At 42.3% G+C, this 17,829-nt stretch overlaps 1 protein-coding gene across 1 annotated transcript in view; it reads left to right on the top strand.

Annotated features, from left to right (window-relative positions):
* The window catches only part of LAMA1 (laminin subunit alpha 1), a 160,682-nt gene that overhangs the window by 140,975 nt on the left and 1,878 nt on the right, over positions 1 to 17,829 (top strand). The window contains exons 51-61 of the mRNA XM_019755789.2: positions 450 to 591; positions 2,248 to 2,362; positions 2,554 to 2,724; positions 5,777 to 5,928; positions 6,644 to 6,829; positions 8,178 to 8,313; positions 9,725 to 9,837; positions 13,186 to 13,375; positions 13,942 to 14,100; positions 14,615 to 14,768; positions 15,958 to 16,091. Coding sequence (XP_019611348.2) covers positions 450 to 591; positions 2,248 to 2,362; positions 2,554 to 2,724; positions 5,777 to 5,928; positions 6,644 to 6,829; positions 8,178 to 8,313; positions 9,725 to 9,837; positions 13,186 to 13,375; positions 13,942 to 14,100; positions 14,615 to 14,768; positions 15,958 to 16,091 — 1,652 coding nt within the window. The remainder of the gene's footprint in view (positions 1 to 449; positions 592 to 2,247; positions 2,363 to 2,553; positions 2,725 to 5,776; positions 5,929 to 6,643; positions 6,830 to 8,177; positions 8,314 to 9,724; positions 9,838 to 13,185; positions 13,376 to 13,941; positions 14,101 to 14,614; positions 14,769 to 15,957; positions 16,092 to 17,829) is intronic.

Below are 17,829 nucleotides of genomic sequence, written 5' to 3'. Positions count from 1 at the left end.
GATGGGATATTGTTCTATATCAGAGGAATAGAAATCTTTCCAAAACCAGCAACCTTATTTACATTAGCTTTCTGGGTATTCTTGAATTCTATTCTAACCAAAATCCATTGTTTTCTTTGGAATACTAAGCACCAGGACTCACATTTTGCTGGAGGAATATTATAATTCTATGTGTGTATGCTTTCCAAATGTATTATTTAACATTAAATGCTGGTTTGGAATCAAGAACCAAATCAATTCTGTTTGCTTCCAGAAACAAATTGCCATCATATAGCGATGCATATTCTGGATTTATTGACTTTTGTATGGAGGATTTTCAGTTAATAGTCAAGAATATTCACTGGTCAAATTTGCAGAATGTAAATAAACTTTGTTAGCAGAAGTTTGTGTTTCACTTTAACGTAAGAAGTCATTTTCATTTTCTTACCTATTCCTTTCAATCTCTTTAGGACTCCTAGCAGTTATTGATGCATATAACACTACTTATAAGGAAACCAAACAAGGTGAAACCCCAGGAGCGTCTTCTGACCTCAATCGTCCTGATAAGGAGCCAATTTATGTGGGTGGAATACCTAGGTCAAGAGTTGTAAGGTACGGAATTTTCATGTCCCTAATTACCAACTATATTAGTTTCCTAGTAAAAAGGTACCATAAACTGGGTGGCTTAAACAACAGAAATGTGTTCTCTCACCATTCTGGTGGCTGTAAGTCCAAAATCAAGTGCAGTTGCTTTCTCCTGAGGGCTTTGAAAAAGAATCTGTTTCATACCTCTCAACTTCTGGTAACTTCAGGCTTCCTTCCTCATGTAGATGACATTCTCTCTGTGTCCACACCTTGTCTTCCCTCTGTGTGTGTGTCTCTCTGTGTTCAAAATTTCCCTTTTACTAAGAATGCCAGTCTTACTGGATTAGGACCTCCCTAATGATTTCATCTTAACTTAATTACATCTGTGAAGACCCTATTTCCAAATAAGGTCACATTTGTAGTACTAAGGGTTAGGACTTCAGTATGTTTGGAGGAGGATACAATTTCACCCATAATAATCTACTTTGAGTCAAAGCCATATTAATTGGGAAGTGAAGAAAATTTTTGCAGTAAAATTAATGTTTTTATGTTTATTGCTTTTAGAACATCTAGAAATTGTTATTGTGTAATATTTGGAGACCTCACTTTCCACCACAACTCATTCTCCTCTCTAGACATTTTAGAAAGGTAAAATCTCTTTCTAGGCAAAAATTCATGCTTTCTGCAGACTTGCCTGCATTCTACCTTTATGTGATTAAAATGAATAATATATGTGAAAGTTGAAAGACCAGCATCAGTAAGTTGGATGAAAGATGGCAGAGAAGATGGGTAATAAAATCCTTTTATAATACTGATTCATGTTTAACTTTGTGATTTTAGTAATTTACATACAGTTTTTGTGATTCATTGTCCTCAGTTTTATAATTTTCGATTGGAAAAATTAAGCTTTAATTTTTTTCTTTTAGTCATATTTAAAAGGCCAGCAGTTAAGGCAAGATAGCTTCCAGGGAGTGGGAACATCCAATATCCAAAGTGAGTCACCCAGCCCAGTTGTTTTCAAATGTATATTTGTAGCATTACCCCGCCTTCAGGCTGAGGTCTTATCTAGAATTCTAATATGTGGCACAGAAGTGACGCCACTCCAGTTGCTATGGGTTAAACAATCCAGAATCCACTTTCCCTTGACCTCCATTCTCTTTGCCAGAAATATCTGAAAGTTCCAAGGAACCTGGTTTACAACCTCAGTCATGCCTCTGGTCTTGAAAATGAATACACTTAAATTTCTGGGAGTTGGTCTTACCCCTCTGTCAAGACATAGCCAGGACTGGAAGCCTGTCTCCCAATCCCTGATTCCAGATACCGTGTTTCCCCGAAAATAAGATCTAGCCAGACAATCAGCTCTAATGCATCTTTGTCTTATAATTGGCCTGTGTTTTGGTATGTTTAAATTGTAATGACTATAATAATTTCCCATAAAATATTAAACATTTTTATCCAGGTAATCATCTAAGTCATCAAATACACTAAATTTGATGCCTCTCTTTAGTCCTAAGAACAGCGTTTGTTTGACCTGAAGTTCTCACCATCAATACCCTTCTTAGGAGGAGGCCTTGCTTCAGAATGACACATGGAAACAGAGCTTCCTTATTCATAGGTCCGTTTTTATGGCTTCTTTCAAAAATGGAATTCTAATCCCTGTTGCTCTCATGTCCTTCCCTACAGGAAAGGTGTCACCAGCAAAAGCTATGTGGGCTGTATCAAAAACCTAGAAATATCCAGATCAACCTTTGATTTACTCAGAAAATCCTATGGAGTGAGAAAAGGCTGTATACTGGAGGTAGGAAGCATTTTATTAATATTGGAATGAGTTTCTATACATGCCCACTGATTTATCCACACAATAAAGTAAGACAATCTAAACCATTGGCGCGAGTAGGAAAGAGATGATGGGAGAAGCTGGCAGTGACCCGTGGGAGGGTCAGCACACAGGTGGACCTGACACTGCTTTTTCCTCTCCTTTGTGACCAGCCCATCCGAAGTGTTAGCTTCTTGAAAGGCAGCTACATTGAATTGCCACCCAAGTCTTTGTCACCAGAATCAGAATTGTTGGCGACATTTGCCACCACGAACAGCAGTGGCATCATCCTGGCTGCCCTGGGCAAGCATGGTGACCAGGAGGGTCGTCGGCAGAGCCATGGGGTGAGTAGCTCAAACACTAGAGAGCCACAGCTCAGGAAGGAAATGGCTTCGGGGAAAAAGTGGACGGGAAGTGACCTCTTCATACACATTTATTGCTTATGGACATGCATTTTTAGTAAGTAAAAGTGGCTATTGCTGAATGTCTTTCACTTAATGAATCAGCGATTTCTGTGTATCTTTCTTCTCAGTAGCCATGTTCCTTGTCTGGCTACTGAGAAGAAAGATACTTGCTGTCTATGTCTAATTCTTTTTAAATTCATTCAGATAGTATATACTGAATTTTCTTCCACATGTTACGGTTGTTACTCTTCATTCTAAGGCTAAAACAGTCAGCCCTCAAATTCTATAGTTTTTGTAGTATACTGCTCCAGGAAGCAGGATTTTCTTTTCCTATTATTATAGGTTTGAAAGGAGCAGAAACAGAAATGTGGGCTCTGATAAGCACAGTAGAACAGCAGTAGGAGAAGAGAGAAAAGTTGATGGTTTTCCATGTTTATATTCCATTTCAGTAGCATAGGTGATATTTACCCTGTCCTCTGCTCAATCTTGTTATATCACGTAATTTGAAGAAACTTCACAAAATGCTAATATATTATCTTAATGAAGCAAAGGCAAGGCAGCTGCATTTGGTAGAGTATTATCCTCACTGTGCAAGATACTTCACAGACATTGCTATGTAATTGTCACAACTACTGTGCAGGGTGAATGCGGCTTCCTGTATTTTGCTGAGGAAGAATGGGTGCAGAGAGGCCAATTAACCTGCCCAACTTCACACAGCTGTTATGTATCAGAGCTAGGACTGAAACACCAGTCTGCAGACCCCCAAATACCTCACCAACCACTTGGTGAAGGGTTAACAACGACAGATGAGTTTATGGACTCCACCAATCTTACTTTTTTTCATTTGAAGTACAATTCACATAGCATAAAAGTAACCAATTTAAAGTGAACAATTTAGTAACATTTAGAGCTTTCACAATATTGTGAGGCCACCTCTTCTATGTACTTCTAAAACATTTTCATTACCCGAAATAAAAGCCTAGGCCGTTCAGCAGCAGCTTTCCGTTTTACCCTCTCCCTGCCCCTGGGAATCACCAACCTTCTTTCTGTCTGTGAATGAATTTATCTAGTCCGTATATTTCATGTAAATGGACTCACACTAGACATGATCTTTAGTCTTTTACTCAGCGTGTATTCCAGGTTCATCCACTTTGTAGCATGCATCAGTACTTCCTTTTATGGCTGAATAATATTCCACTGTATGTACATAGTGTAATTTGTTTATATTAGTTCATTGATGAACACTTGGGGTTGCTGCTACCTTTCGGCTATTATGAACATAATGAATGCTATGAATATACACTTACAGATATTTTTTGAGTATTTGTTTTCATTTCTTTTGTGTATATACCTAGGAGTGGAATTGCTGGGTCATATACTAATTGTATATTAACTTTTTGAGGAACCATCAACTGTTTTCCTTCACCCATCTTAACAGGACCACTTGCAAATCAGAGGTTGCCACTAAGTCAGCAAAAAGGAATGCTGTCACCTAATGCTAGCAAGAGTATTGTGAAACACATTCCAGTTCTGCTGGTAGACCTCTTTTCAGTACTGCCCCAAAAGTTTTAAGGGCTTTAAACATTTTCAAACTCTAATTCTTTAATCCCACTTTTGCAAACATTAGAAAGAATTTCACAGGCAGAAAAAGTTAAATGTTCATTATATATGATCATAAAAATTGTATATGAACTTCCTAAATTTTTAATAATAAAGAAGTGGATCCCACAATGAGATATCACCTCATACCTGTCAGAATGGCTGTCATCCAAAAGACAAGAAATAAAAAGTGTTGGAGAGGCTGTTGAGAAAAGGGAACCCTTCTGCACTCTTGGTGGGGGTTTAAATTGGTGTAGCCTCTATGGAAAATAGTATGAAGGTTTCTGAAAAAAATTAAAAATAGAACTACAGTATGATCCAGCAATTCTACTCCTGGGTATATTTCTGAAGGAAATAAAACCACTATCTGGAAGAGATATCTGTACCCCCATGTTCCTTGCAGCATTATTTGTAACAGCCAAGACATGGAAACAACCTAAGTGTCCATCAATAGATGAATGGATAAAGAAAATTGTATGTATATGTTATATTATATTACATTATATTATATTAACCCGGTCTTATAGTAAAATAAGACCGGGTCTTATATTAATTTTTGCTCCAAAAGATGCATTAGAGCTGATTGTCTGGCTAGGTCTTATTTTCGGGGAAACACGGTATATTTCAGTCATTAAAAAAAAAAGAAGGACATCCTATCATTTGCAATAACATGGATGGACCCTGAGGGCATTATGCTGAGTAAAATAAGACACAGAAATACAAATATTGTATGATCTCATAGAAACAAAGAATAGATTGGTGGTTACCAGAGGTGGGGCAGGGGAGAGCAGGGTGGGAAATGGGTGAAGGTGGTCAAAAGGTACAAGCTTCCAGTTGTAAGATAAACAAGTTCTGGGGATGTACAACATTGTGACTATAGTTAACAATGCTATATTGTATATTTGAAAATTGCTAAGAGAGTACATCTTAAAGTTTTCATCATAAGAAATAAAATTTGTAACTATGTGAAGTGATGGATGTTAACTAAACTATTGTAATCATTTTGCAGTATATATATATATATCAAATCATCATGTTGAACACTGTAAACTGATACAATGTTATATGTGCATTATATCTCAATAGAACTGGAAAAATAACACAAGTGTACCTATTTGTTGGTACATAATGTGGCAATAAATAATAATAACGAAGACTATGTAGAAATGGAAATCTTTGATATGGTTAGTGATAATAGCCTAATAGAGAATGTAAAATATGAATAGAGATTAGAAAGTAATATACAAAATTTAAAATACTTGATTTAGACAGTGAAATTCTTAATTAATTGCTTATCTGGTGCTACTACTCCCACATTATTTTCATAAGATGGTAACTTTTAAAATCACATAGTAATGTTTTTTCTGTGGAATTCTCTGTGCAATCTTCCCAGCCCTTCTTTTGCATCCTGCTGATTGAAGGCCACGTGGAAGTGCATGTCAATTTGGGAGATGGAATGAGCCTGAGAAGAGCTCTCCTGCACGCTCCCACGGGCACATATGCCGATGGACAAGAGCATTCTGTCTCCTTGATAAGGAGCGGGAGGTATTTGTATAACTAGGGCATGGTGACCTCACAGAGGTTCCCCAGTAGGAACTTGTTAAGATGCTCTTTGTATGAATGATCCAGACGATTGCTATGACATTATTAGCAGTTAGCATTCTTACAGTACAAAATAATTCTAAAACCTTGCTAGAATACTTCCTTGTGAGTTAATTTCACTGCTTTGTAATCAGATATTTGCAGAATTTTCTTAATTGAACAACCTTAACTCTGCCCTTTTTGGGGACCCAATATAAATTGTCTTTATATCAGATTAATTCTGTGGGAAATCACATTATAGTTTAGTAAATAGCATTATATTAATACGAAATAATAAATGGTAAAATAGTAAATAGTAGCAGTAAATAGTGAAATGTAAAGAGTAAAATAGTAAATAGTATAATGTCAACATTCCTGTATATTTTAAAAGCACACTGAACATTGTATTTCAGGTAAAGAAGTAAAAGAAAAATACCCTCCAAAAAGCAATTGATCTCAATAATGTTTAATAAAATTCCATTCATTTTTGGAGAATGTTCAATTGTAGATTGTAATTTTCAAGATTCACATATTTAGTCACATATAATGTCATGTTAAAATTTATCTCCAGGGAATTTTTGTTGTTCAGTAAGTACATGTGGAATTACATGTTAAAAGGGACAGTTATGTTTCATTATATTTAGAAGATTTTCTTTCATTTTCTCCTTTGACCTTTTAGAATTATCACTGTCCAATTGGATGAGACAAATCCTATAGAAATGAAGTTGGGCCCATCAGTGGAAAGCGTGACAATAAATGTGTCCAAACTGTACATAGGGGGCATTCCGGAGGGTGAGGCGACATCCATGCTCAAGATGGGAAGATCATTCCATGGCTGTATCAGAAACCTCGTCTTTGACATGGAGTGAGTAGAGCTGTGCTCTCAGCATGTGTTTGCGCTTCCTGATGTTTTAATGCTGAGTGCTGATACTCAGCTGCAATCTGCTTTTGCTGTTTGAAATTACCTAAAATTCTACAAGCTTCTGAAACGAACCGCATTGTTCTATCATGCAAGTCTCCCAAATGGATTCTATTGGATTAGAATGATGGATAGATCTGGTCATCACACATTAAAAAAAATAATTGAACATTAGTTCCGCAGGACTATCAATAAACAGTAGAGGTCAAATACATTTTTGGCATACATTTAAGAGACTGTAGAGATTTTGTGATGCGAGTTTCTTATTGTCTTAAGTTCATTGCATTAAAGGAGCCTTTACAACTGGGCTACTTGCAGTTTCAGCATATTAATGACTCTTTCTAAAACAATTACTGTTTAATTAAGAACTGGAAGTCTCCGTCCCCTGTGTGGAACTCATGATGAACAAGAGAATTAACATGTGCCCATGGGTATTTTGTTCCTCCTTCCTGATCCTCTGCCAATGGTCAGCGTGCTGATGGGACAAAAGCCACGCTTTGACCTGGGCAGACCAGAGTCTGCGCAGGACAAGCTAAATGTGCCCTGAGCATCAAGAGACTGAAGTCTCCCTCTTGACTTGCCTTGTGATCTTGATCAAGGACTTGGATCTTTCATGGTCTCAATATCCTTTGTGAAAGAACCTCTTAGGAGGCCTTGAAATTTGCAAGAATAAAACACTGCATTGGATTTCAACACAGAAATAATGTCAGACCCTAGGTTTAGTTATTTGTACACTTGATACATTTATTCACCCAGTTGTCTGTTTATTAATAAATAGATTAAGCATCTTTATGTTCCTGAAAAAGTTCTGATGCTGAGAACTCAATAGGGCAGAAATGTTTCTGTGCTGTTCATAGCCATGTCCTCAGAAAGTGCCAATAGTGTATGTGTGGACAGGGGACATGTTGCAAGGGCTTCAGGGTAAAAGGACTTATGACAACTGTCCTGAGACAGCTATTCATGACTTCCTGGGAGAGGGAAACCAGTAAGAAAGAATCAGTGTTTAATTGAGGCTACTGTGCAGTGCTGTGAGAGCCCGAACCAGAATTTGCCCCTGAGGCAGTCCAATCAAGGCTGCAGGAGGAGGTGACGACACTGGAGACAACCCTTGACGGATGCTTAGGAATGGCCAGGTGGACAACGTGGGGATGGGCTAAGGGGGCGGGGGCCAGGCAGAAGAATCAAACAAAAGAATATATGAGACAGGATATATGGACTCTAGAAAGATGGCATTGGTTCATATATTGGTTTGTCATATCTTAATTAATTAAGAAAATGCTTTGTTTGTATCCAGGCTTTTGGATTTCACTAGTGCAGTTGGCTATGAACAAGTGGACTTGGACACCTGCTTGCTTTCAGAAAGGTCTCAGCTGGCTCTTCATGGAGAGGATGGCAAGCTCCCACCAGAGCCCCACCCTTTACCAAGTCCAGTAAGAGGGGTTTTCATTCATTAAACCAGTGAGATCCAGTCAGAAAATAAGAGTGAGGCCCAGAGGAAATTAAAATGGGGGCCTCGTTGCAAAGGTGTTGGGAAAGCTGACTGGGCACATTGGAGCAGTGACACAAAGGGAGGAGGTTGGTGCCATCTGAGCCTGGGAGCCAGGGATGCCAAAGGAGTGAGTCTTCTGGTTGACACAGAAGCACAAAGAAGACAGACCCTTCCATGGAGGCCGCTTGGAGCTGGACGGGAGGGAGAAACTCTCCTGTTTCTTCCATCCACCCACCTTGGACTCTCACAGCACTGCCTCCCATTGGCAGAACCAGCTGGAAGCCCCTTTGGAAAAGTTCTGGGGTCATCCCTGTGATAAAAGCAGAGCAGGAGAAGGGTGGGGAATGACCCTCTGAGCAAACTCACAGATGACATGGCAGTTTACAGAGTGCAGAATAGAACACTCAGGCACCTCATTTGACTGCCACACAGCAAGCTTTTGGGCAGTTTCTATAAGGACTCATGATCACTTTGGTGGATTTAGTCAGAAACATGAAAATAAGTATTGAATGTAAGCCATTGTGCATATCATTGTTGCTTAGAAAAAGGATTTGATTCATCTAGGTAAAGTTACTTTTTACCAAATATTTTTAATGGCAGTCATTGTTTTCATTGTTTTTTCCCTTTTCCGATTTCTCCGTTTCCTTAGTTGAAGGCATACTCTCTAATTATTTAAATGATGCGCAGATATGTAAAAAGCAGTTCCTTCCAAGCAGGGCCAGTCTTTGAGTGCAGGACCGCTCTCTGGAGCATCTGCCCAGCCCGAGCCAGAAAACTGAGTCTGAGGCCTCACCTGGTTTGCAGTCAGTGTGTGGAGGGCGCTGCCGGGCAGCTGCTGGTGCCTGAGCACCTTGTCTGGCTCCTCACATTCTGCCCTGGGGTTCTGGGAGCCCCTTCCAGCCTGGCTCCTCTTGGCTGCACCTTCTACTGTCCATGAGGAATTAGAGACGTCAAACTCGGAGGCCCTGCTAGGCCTGTCATCTGTGCACACTTCCAGTGTCCCCGTGCCATGTGCTGTAGCTGTCCTGCATCAGCCGATATCCTCAGCTGGGGTGGGGGTGCGGGGTCAGGGGGAGGGAAGCCTTGCCACTTAGGCCTAATGAAATTCCTGGGAATTTAAGTCAACTTGAGTGGGAGTGAGATGAGAGATGCTCTAATTGCTTTCTTGGAGAGATAAAGGGCTGGCAAGTAAGTTATTTAAAGCAAAGAAGATTAAGCCAGTGCAAACATGTATTTGTAGTCGTTGGTGTTCTGATATGATTGCTTCTGAGATGTTTTCTTCATGGAAAACTGTACCCGTGTTAGTGGGGGTCCTGGCTGTGTGGCTGAGTGTCCTTGTGCATTTCTTACAGCATCAGTGTGCCATGTATGGAGCCCCAGAGTATGTCCCCAACGCACACCAGTTTGGTCTCGTGCAAAGCAGCCATTTTGTCCTGCCTTTCAATCAGCTGGCTGTTAGAAAGAGGTAGGCATTGTTCTGAAGTCCTTATGAGGAGTCCTATTCCTAGATGAATCAGGAAGGTATTCTTCAGCAATGGGTCTTTTCCAGAAGCAGCTATTTCTATTTTATTATGGAGTGCTTGACTGCCAACCAAGTGGCAGCAGTGAGAAGGCAACCAGATAGAAATGCAGCCTTTATGCAAACCAGATGTTCACACTGTGATCAAGTGGGGTTCCTGTGGGTTGTCTTCACCCCTTTTAGATGATGGCTGTTTACTGCCTGTTTGTGTGTGTGTGTATGGAAAGCATGGAGGTATCTGTATAAATCATTCCAATTCCAGAGTCCGAAGTCCCCTACATTTATTATCATCTAGTCTTTCAACCCCATTCTACTGTAAGCATTCACTAATCTGATGCAGTTGTCTACCCAAACTCTTTCACTGTGCCCTCCCCCGCAAATTCCTGGGGCCACACCCACACCAGTCTGCATATTCCCTCGGGCCCTCACACCTGCGGTCCCGAGGACCCTTATTAAGGGAAGCCAGCTCACATCCCACTGACGGGGGCTGAAGTTCCTCTGACTCCTCATCCTTCCTTTCTCCTCTAATCTCCAGCTCATCTGAAGTTCATGCCTCCAGACTCTGCTACACCCCACACCTCTTGTTGCTGCCCTCTCTGACCACTACCCCATCACTGTCTTTTCTACCACTCCTTCCATCATTCTCCAGGAATTCACAGCCTCCCAACACTTGACCTTTCAAGTCCTTTGGCTCCAATCTGTCAAAGGTCTTTTCCTCCTTTCTCCGCAGCTACCCTCTCCCCACTGTCATACCCTTGCCTGCTTCATAAGTGCCCATCCCACCTCCTAACATTTTACTTTAAGCATCCTATGAACTGACCTCTTCCTCATCTCTCCTCTGTTACTCCCCACTCCAGCAGTTCCTCCACTACATCAACACCTCTAAGCCCTCATGATTCTCACGATCATCACCCCCTTCTCTAGCCCCGAAGCACAGTTGATCCCCTACTCACGTAGGTTGGGTGCTATTATTACACATGTTCCTTTGCAAACTCCCGTGATGCTCTCGTCTCTTCTACCGTGACCACAGGTAAAACCCACACTTGGCCAGAACTCAAGCTGGTGGACAAGGCTGCGGAAATGCATTATCTCTTTCCTACCTGTTTGACGTTGAAGTCCTGGCCACGAATCTCAGATAAAAACCTCCAGAATACATGAGGAGCCAATATATTTCTCTAATACGTTCACTATTTTTTATTGTTCATAGCTTCTCCTCTTATTTCAAAACTCTGTACATCCCATAGCCTCTCTTCGTGCCCCAGATGATGACCTGCCTCATTGAAAAGAGAGAACTCCTTCATCTGTCCACTACCAAAAAGAGAAACCCCTGGCCTTTGTCCCCATTTCTCTACCTCTTCCCCTGCCACCATGGAGGAAGGGCCCTTGTTCCCCCTCTTGCTTGCCTTCTGGAGTCCGTCACCGCTGTCCTCCCCAGCATATCGGCAGTATCCCTTTGTCCCTCTTTCATTCATGATTCCCACCAGCACACATACAGAATCAGTAGCAAACACTTGTGCCAGAGACTGTGTCAGTATTGTACTCATGTACCCTAACTTAGTCTCATACTTGTCCTATGAGGAAGGTAATATTATCTTCATTTTATAGACAAAGAAGTTGAGGCACATGGAAGTTAAGTCATCTGCTCAGAGTCACACAGAAGAGCTTAAACTTAAACCCAGGCACTGACCTGTGTCTATGCTTATAACACTACCTCTCTCGTAGTTTCTAACCTTTAAAACAAACTTTCCAGGAGACCACACATACACACACACACACACACACACACACACACACACACACACAGTATTCTGGCTCTGTTGCACAGTAAAACTTCTTGAGTTGCCTTATGTGGCTGTATGCCTTTCCTCACCTTTCATTCCCTCTCCTACCTACCCCGGCAGCCTCCCCTCCCTCCTTGGTTGCTCTTGCCAGAGTTGTCCCAGACCTGCTGTGGCCACGTCCCATCCCAAGGTGCCTTCTCTGCTGGGCCCTCAGCAGTATCACACCCACTTGGCCCTCGCTCTCCTGATTTCCTGCTCTCTCCCTGTCCACCCCTGCTCAGTCTTTTCTGCTGGCTCTTCTTCCATCAGAGAAGGCCCAGGGCCTCCTCCATATATTCTCCAACAGTGGTCTTCTAGATTCCAACGACTTCGAAATACCATCTATTTGAACCAACACCCAGGTCTCTAGCCCTGACCTCCACTTAGAATTAGGAGCTGTATAACCAACTGGCTACTTGACATCTCCATGTGGATTGGGACAGGCTCCTCCACCTCAAAACACCAAAATAAAATTAACTATCTTCCCCAAACCTGCTCTTTGTCATTTCTGCAGACATCACCACCATTCACCTGGTTGCCCAAGGCCCAAACACAGAGATTATTTTCTGTCCCTCACTCTCCAAATTCAGTCTAGCTGCAAGTCCTATTGCTTCTTCCTCCAGAACGTTTTGTGAATTAGTTCACCTTCTTCGCATCCCCCACCACCACCCTGCTCTAAGTCACCACCCAGCCTCTATGGACTGTTTAACAGCTGCCTGCCTGACGCCTGCTGTCACCCTGTCCCCTCCGGATTTGTTCTTCACATTAGAGGTTTCTTTTTTTAAGATATAAGTCATGCCCACTCTCCTCCTTAAAACCCTCCTTTGACTTTCACTGCACTTAAAATCCAAATACTGCCTTCCAGAGCCCCTCATCCATGAGGATGGAGCCACACCCTCATGTCCTGTCCCTGTGTGCTTCAGTGATGTCACCCTTCCTTCTGTGGAAGGACACCTAGACGCAACCATCCCTCCAACCCTACGTGGTGCCATCTCCCACATGGCCCCGGTTGGGGATTCCTGGCTGTCCACCACGACCAAGCCCATTGTTTTAACATACTCTGTACTGTCTGAAAACAAAATGCAGGCCTTTCCTTCGGGCTCTGTGGGGCTTGCTCCTGTCTGTCATTCAGATTTCAGCTGACATACCTATTTTCAGAGTTGCCTGCCTGACTACTTCATGTACCACCACTGACCTGCTCACGACCCAATATTAACTCTGGCGTATTTCTGGTATTAGCTTTACTTTCCCTTAGTGCACGGCTTTAGCGTCCACTCCTAGCACAGTTCCTGGCAGATGAAGGGACACAGTAACCATTAGCTGAGCGAATGGATAGGTAAATGAATGACTCTTTCTCCTGAGATGGCAAACGTAAATGTTGAAATAATTATTGGGTTCTCTCTTTGAGGTTATTTTAAAAAGCAAACATGCACGCTTTCTCCTTTCTGAGGGCTGAGCTCTTGTTTTTCTGCAGGCTCTCGGTTCAGCTAAGTATCCGCACGCTTGCCTCCAGTGGTCTGATTTACCACATGGCCCACCAGAACCAGGTGGACTACGCCACGCTCCAGCTGCACGGGGGCCGCCTCCACTTCCTGTTTGACCTCGGGAAAGGCAGAACAAAGGTCTCTCACCCTGTGCTGCTCAGTGATGGCAAGTGGCACACGGTACGCTTTCAGGAAGCTTCTGGTCACGCCTTCAGAGTTTTGTCCCATGGGTCCCAGGTGTCCACTGCGCTTCACTGCAGTGAAATTTTCCCTTTGATTTCTGCTCGCTTAGTGTCTGGTTTCTCCCCTTTGGAACATAAGCTCTTTACAGACAGGGACCTTTTTTTCTTCCTGGAATATCCCCAGGGCCTACCTCCGAGCCTGATACCTCATAGGCAATCAGCACACACTGGTGGAGTGAAGGAAAAGTACCAAAAACACTCTCGACTTGATGAGAAGTAAATCAAGCTCATCCATGGTGTGGATGGGCCAAACCTGAAAGCACGACATTTGCTTTCTTATCACTAAGGCTCAGGAGCGCTTTCTGCTCTGAAGCACCATTGCCTGTGCCTGCTTCCGGTCTTCTGCCAGACTCAGTTCCTTCTCACCACTGGCTGTGTAAAACTCTGGGCCATCCCTTAGGATGTCATTCAGGGTATTACAGCCATAATGAACAGAGTTGCAAAAAAACGTTATCAAAATTTTCTGATTCCTTAAAAATCGTAGATGTTTTCATTTTGCTCTAGGTCAAGACAGAGTACTTTAAAAGGAAGGGCTTCATGGTGGTTGACGGCCAGGAGTCCCCCATGATGACCGCAGTGGGAGATGGCACCACACTGGACGTGGAAGGGAAGTTGTACCTGGGAGGCCTCCCCTCCGATTACAGGGCCAGGAATATTGGAAATGTAAGCAGCGTTTTCGGTATGGGGCCCACTTTACCTTATTGTGGTGGTGTTTATTTTGTAGAGGAACATGTTTATGTTTAAATTACCTTGTTTGGACCTGGGGCATGGCTGCAAGATGCAAACCTTTCGAACCTCGTCCCTAGATTGTGTGTTGAGGCTTCCCCTTGAAGCCTGACCAGCCTTTTCCGCCTGTTAGTCAGTGAACATTTCTCTTTCCACAACCTCTTAGCCCCAGTACAGCTCAGGAAAGTCCAGGGAATTTGTATTTGCAGATTAGAAAGCTCCTCATTCTTGATTTCCATAATATTTAATCAAAGAAATGGGAAACACATTTATGGCATTATTAGCAAAGGTACTCATATAGTAGCATTAAGCTAGGCATTTATGTTAAGTATTGTGGCAATTAGATTTTAAAAACCCAAAGATAGTGTTTTAATGTGTTTTGTTGAAGTATAGGAAAAAAACTGCCCTTGGTTCTATTCACCACCGTCCGCTCTCACGTTATTTGACTTAGATCACGCACAGCATCCCCGCTTGCATTGGGGAGGTGACGGTGAACAGCAAACAGCTGGACAAGGGCAGCCCAGTGTCTGCATTTGCAGTTGCCCGGTGCTACGTAGAGGCCCAGGAAGGAACTTACTTTGAAGGAAGTGGATATGCAGCTCTTGGTACGTATGATCAACAATCTCAAAGAAACCTTTGGGACTCACCTGCACGTTAAGAGGATATGGATCCAAGAATTATGTGATGGGACAGGACCCACTGGACAAGGCTGCAGCAAGACCACATTTAGTTAAGTGTTCCTGTTTATTCTGATTTCTCAGCTTCTAATGTACAAGGCTTCTCAGCTTTTGTGCCATCCAGATGGCCTGACAAAGGCTTCCTCCCCCCAGAGTCGGTGCAACTCCTGGCAGAGGGTAACGTGCAGGTTTAATCTCTACCCTCCCTAAATTTATGTAAGGAATGCTGTCACTGTCCAAGTTAATAAAGACCTTTGAATTAAAAATCAGCAGCATGAAATATCCAGACCAGACAGCCAAATGAATGCAAGTCAGATTTGATAAAGAAATTAACTCTACTTAGACTATTGAAAATATTAACCAATTAGAAGTAGAGGAATTTAAATCTGTACATTGCCTTAGAATAAAAATTCTTCAAGGTTTAGAACTAGCCTTTCAAATGTACCTGACAGTCCCTCCCCGTTTTAGATAACTGATTTTCCTGTCGGGAGGGAGGGAGAAGGTACGTAGCACACATCTCTCCTTCATTCTTCCAAACTCTGGTAACACCACCTTCTCCCATTTTCCCTTCAGCCCTGGGTGTGGTAACAACTGCCTGCTGTTGCTAATATCCCCAATTTATCTCAGCTTTTTAAATTACCTGAATAAAAAATCCATTCAATTAAATACCCACTTTTTAAAAAACTTAGTGTGGAGTTTGACTAATACACTCAGTAAATGAGGACATACCCAGTATGTAGACATTGGGAAAACAGAGTATTTCTGAATAAATGATGAAGGGATTGTATTGGATCAAATCCCTTTTGCTTTTTTCCCTGTGTAGCTCCAGATTAAAGGATGTGCCTGCCTTGGCCCTAGTCTGGTTTAGCCCCCAATTGTGTGTCTTTTTTAAAAGTGTCACTTCATTTTACAGATGTGCAAGCTAAGGCTCAGAGGGTGGAGGTAACTTGCTGGTGAGGATGGAGCTGGATCCAGAAAAAGCGCTGGAGCCAGGTCTCCTGAATCTCAGTCAGGAGCCAAAGTACACAGCCAGCTGAGCCCAAGGCCTCTCTGAGCCTGAGCCTTCCTGGGCGGCCAGGGCCCACTCCTAACTCGAGGGTCTCCTTGTGTTTTCCAGTCAAAGAAGGCTACAAAGTCCGATCAGATGTGAACATCACACTGGAGTTTCGTACCTTCTCAGAGAATGGCGTCCTCCTGGGGGTCAGCAGCGCCAAAGTGGATGCCATTGGATTAGAGATTGTGAATGGCAAGGTAGGTGCTTCATCTCAATGGGGTGCCCCCTTACCCCAGGGTCAGAGACAGAGCAGTTGAGAGATACTTAGGTCCAAATTTCTAATTATCCACTTTAATGGAATGGAGAAAAGGTTCAGTTAATATTAAAAAATAGGTAATCCTAAAAAGCTTTGTAAAAATAACTTCTTTTATAATTCTGAAGTTAAATTCAAAGCAAAATTAACAACTACAATACAAAGACCTTTTTTTCCTGAGCCATCTTAAAGTAAGTTGCCGACCTGATGCCCCATTTTCCCTAACATTTGTAAACTTTGTTATTTAGAAATAATTATAGATTCATAGGAAGTTGCCATGAAATGTACAGGGAGGTCCTCATGCACTCTTCACCTAGGCTTCTCCGGTGTTAGCGTCTCCCATAACTAGTAAGTACATCAAATCCATGAACTTGACATTGGCACAATCCACTAAGTTTAAGTTATGCTACTTATACATGTATGTGTGTGTGTAGTTCTACCCAATTTTATCACGTGTAGCTTCACGTCACCACCACCACAGTCAAGACACTGAATTGTACCATTACCACACGCTCTCTTGAGCTAACCCCTCTAGTTTTCTCCCCCTGCATCCTAATCCAGGCAATCACTAATCTGTTCTCCATCTCTCTGTTATTTCAGGAGTGTTATACAAATGAAATCATGCAGTACGTGTCCTCTTGAGATTGGCTTTCCAACTCAGCCTCAATTCCTGGTGGTTCACCTAGGTTTTTGCGTGTATCAGTAGTTAGTTTCTTTTTATTGTAGAGTATTCCATGAGATAGATGTACCACAGTCTAGTTTTTTTAATGCAAAAAATGTAGTTTTTTTTTTCCTCTATAACTATTCTGCTCCTGCTTTCCAGGTTCAAGTCCTTCTTGTGTTGGGAACAAAATGAACTCAACAATTAAGCAGACATCTCTTCTGCTTTGAAATGGCCTCCTTCAGAGGTTCTTCCAGTTCTCATTCTCTTTCCTGTCCCGTTTGGGTCCATCTGAATGCATCTTATTTGCAAGGATTGGGGGAAAAGAGTCTTAATTGTCCTTTTTCTTTTCTGTGGGCTGTCTCCTGACAGCAGGGAGGTATAATTCAACTCTCCTGATCTTCAGACACAGCCTGTCTTTTGTGCACTTGGTCAGTTGTCCCTGGCTGGTTGTAAGGAGCAGTCTGAAGTCTCAGTGCATGGGGACTCCTCCTGGAGATTTAGCCAACGTCCTTTGCAGATGAGGCTTCCATCCCAGCTGTCATGGGCACTGCTGCCTCTCCATCTTCAGTCACCTTCCGATCCCCCAGACTTGGTAATGTCTGCTGTGCCATCACAGGCCATGGGGCATCAGAGTGGTGGTTTTTCAAGTCCTCTCTCTACCTCACTGCACTTTGCCACCATTCCCACTACACTGTGATCAGCTCATGTTGTTGTGGGACTAAGATGCTTGACTCTTCCTGATACTGCTTCCTGGAAGGCAAGGAACAAGTTTCTATGCTCTAGATTCCCCGAGACTTCTTTGCTTGTTTCCAGTATTTCCCTACTTACTCCCCACAGGGTTTTTGGTTCCCAGGAGATCCTAGAATGAGGGTGGGGAGAATATAAGAAAGTCATCAGACTGCTTGCCCTTCACCTCTTCTCCCCACTTACCTCATCTTTACGTAGAAACAAAATTGTCTCTACATCATATTGCTGCCTCTCTACACTGTGGCTTATAACCAACTTTTTTCCTCATCTG

The sequence above is a fragment of the Rhinolophus sinicus genome, linkage group LG09, assembly GCF_036562045.2.
Source record: "Rhinolophus sinicus isolate RSC01 linkage group LG09, ASM3656204v1, whole genome shotgun sequence".
NCBI classification, from domain to species: Eukaryota; Metazoa; Chordata; class Mammalia; order Chiroptera; family Rhinolophidae; genus Rhinolophus; species Rhinolophus sinicus.
This window is presented reverse-complemented; position numbering and strand designations above follow the sequence as displayed.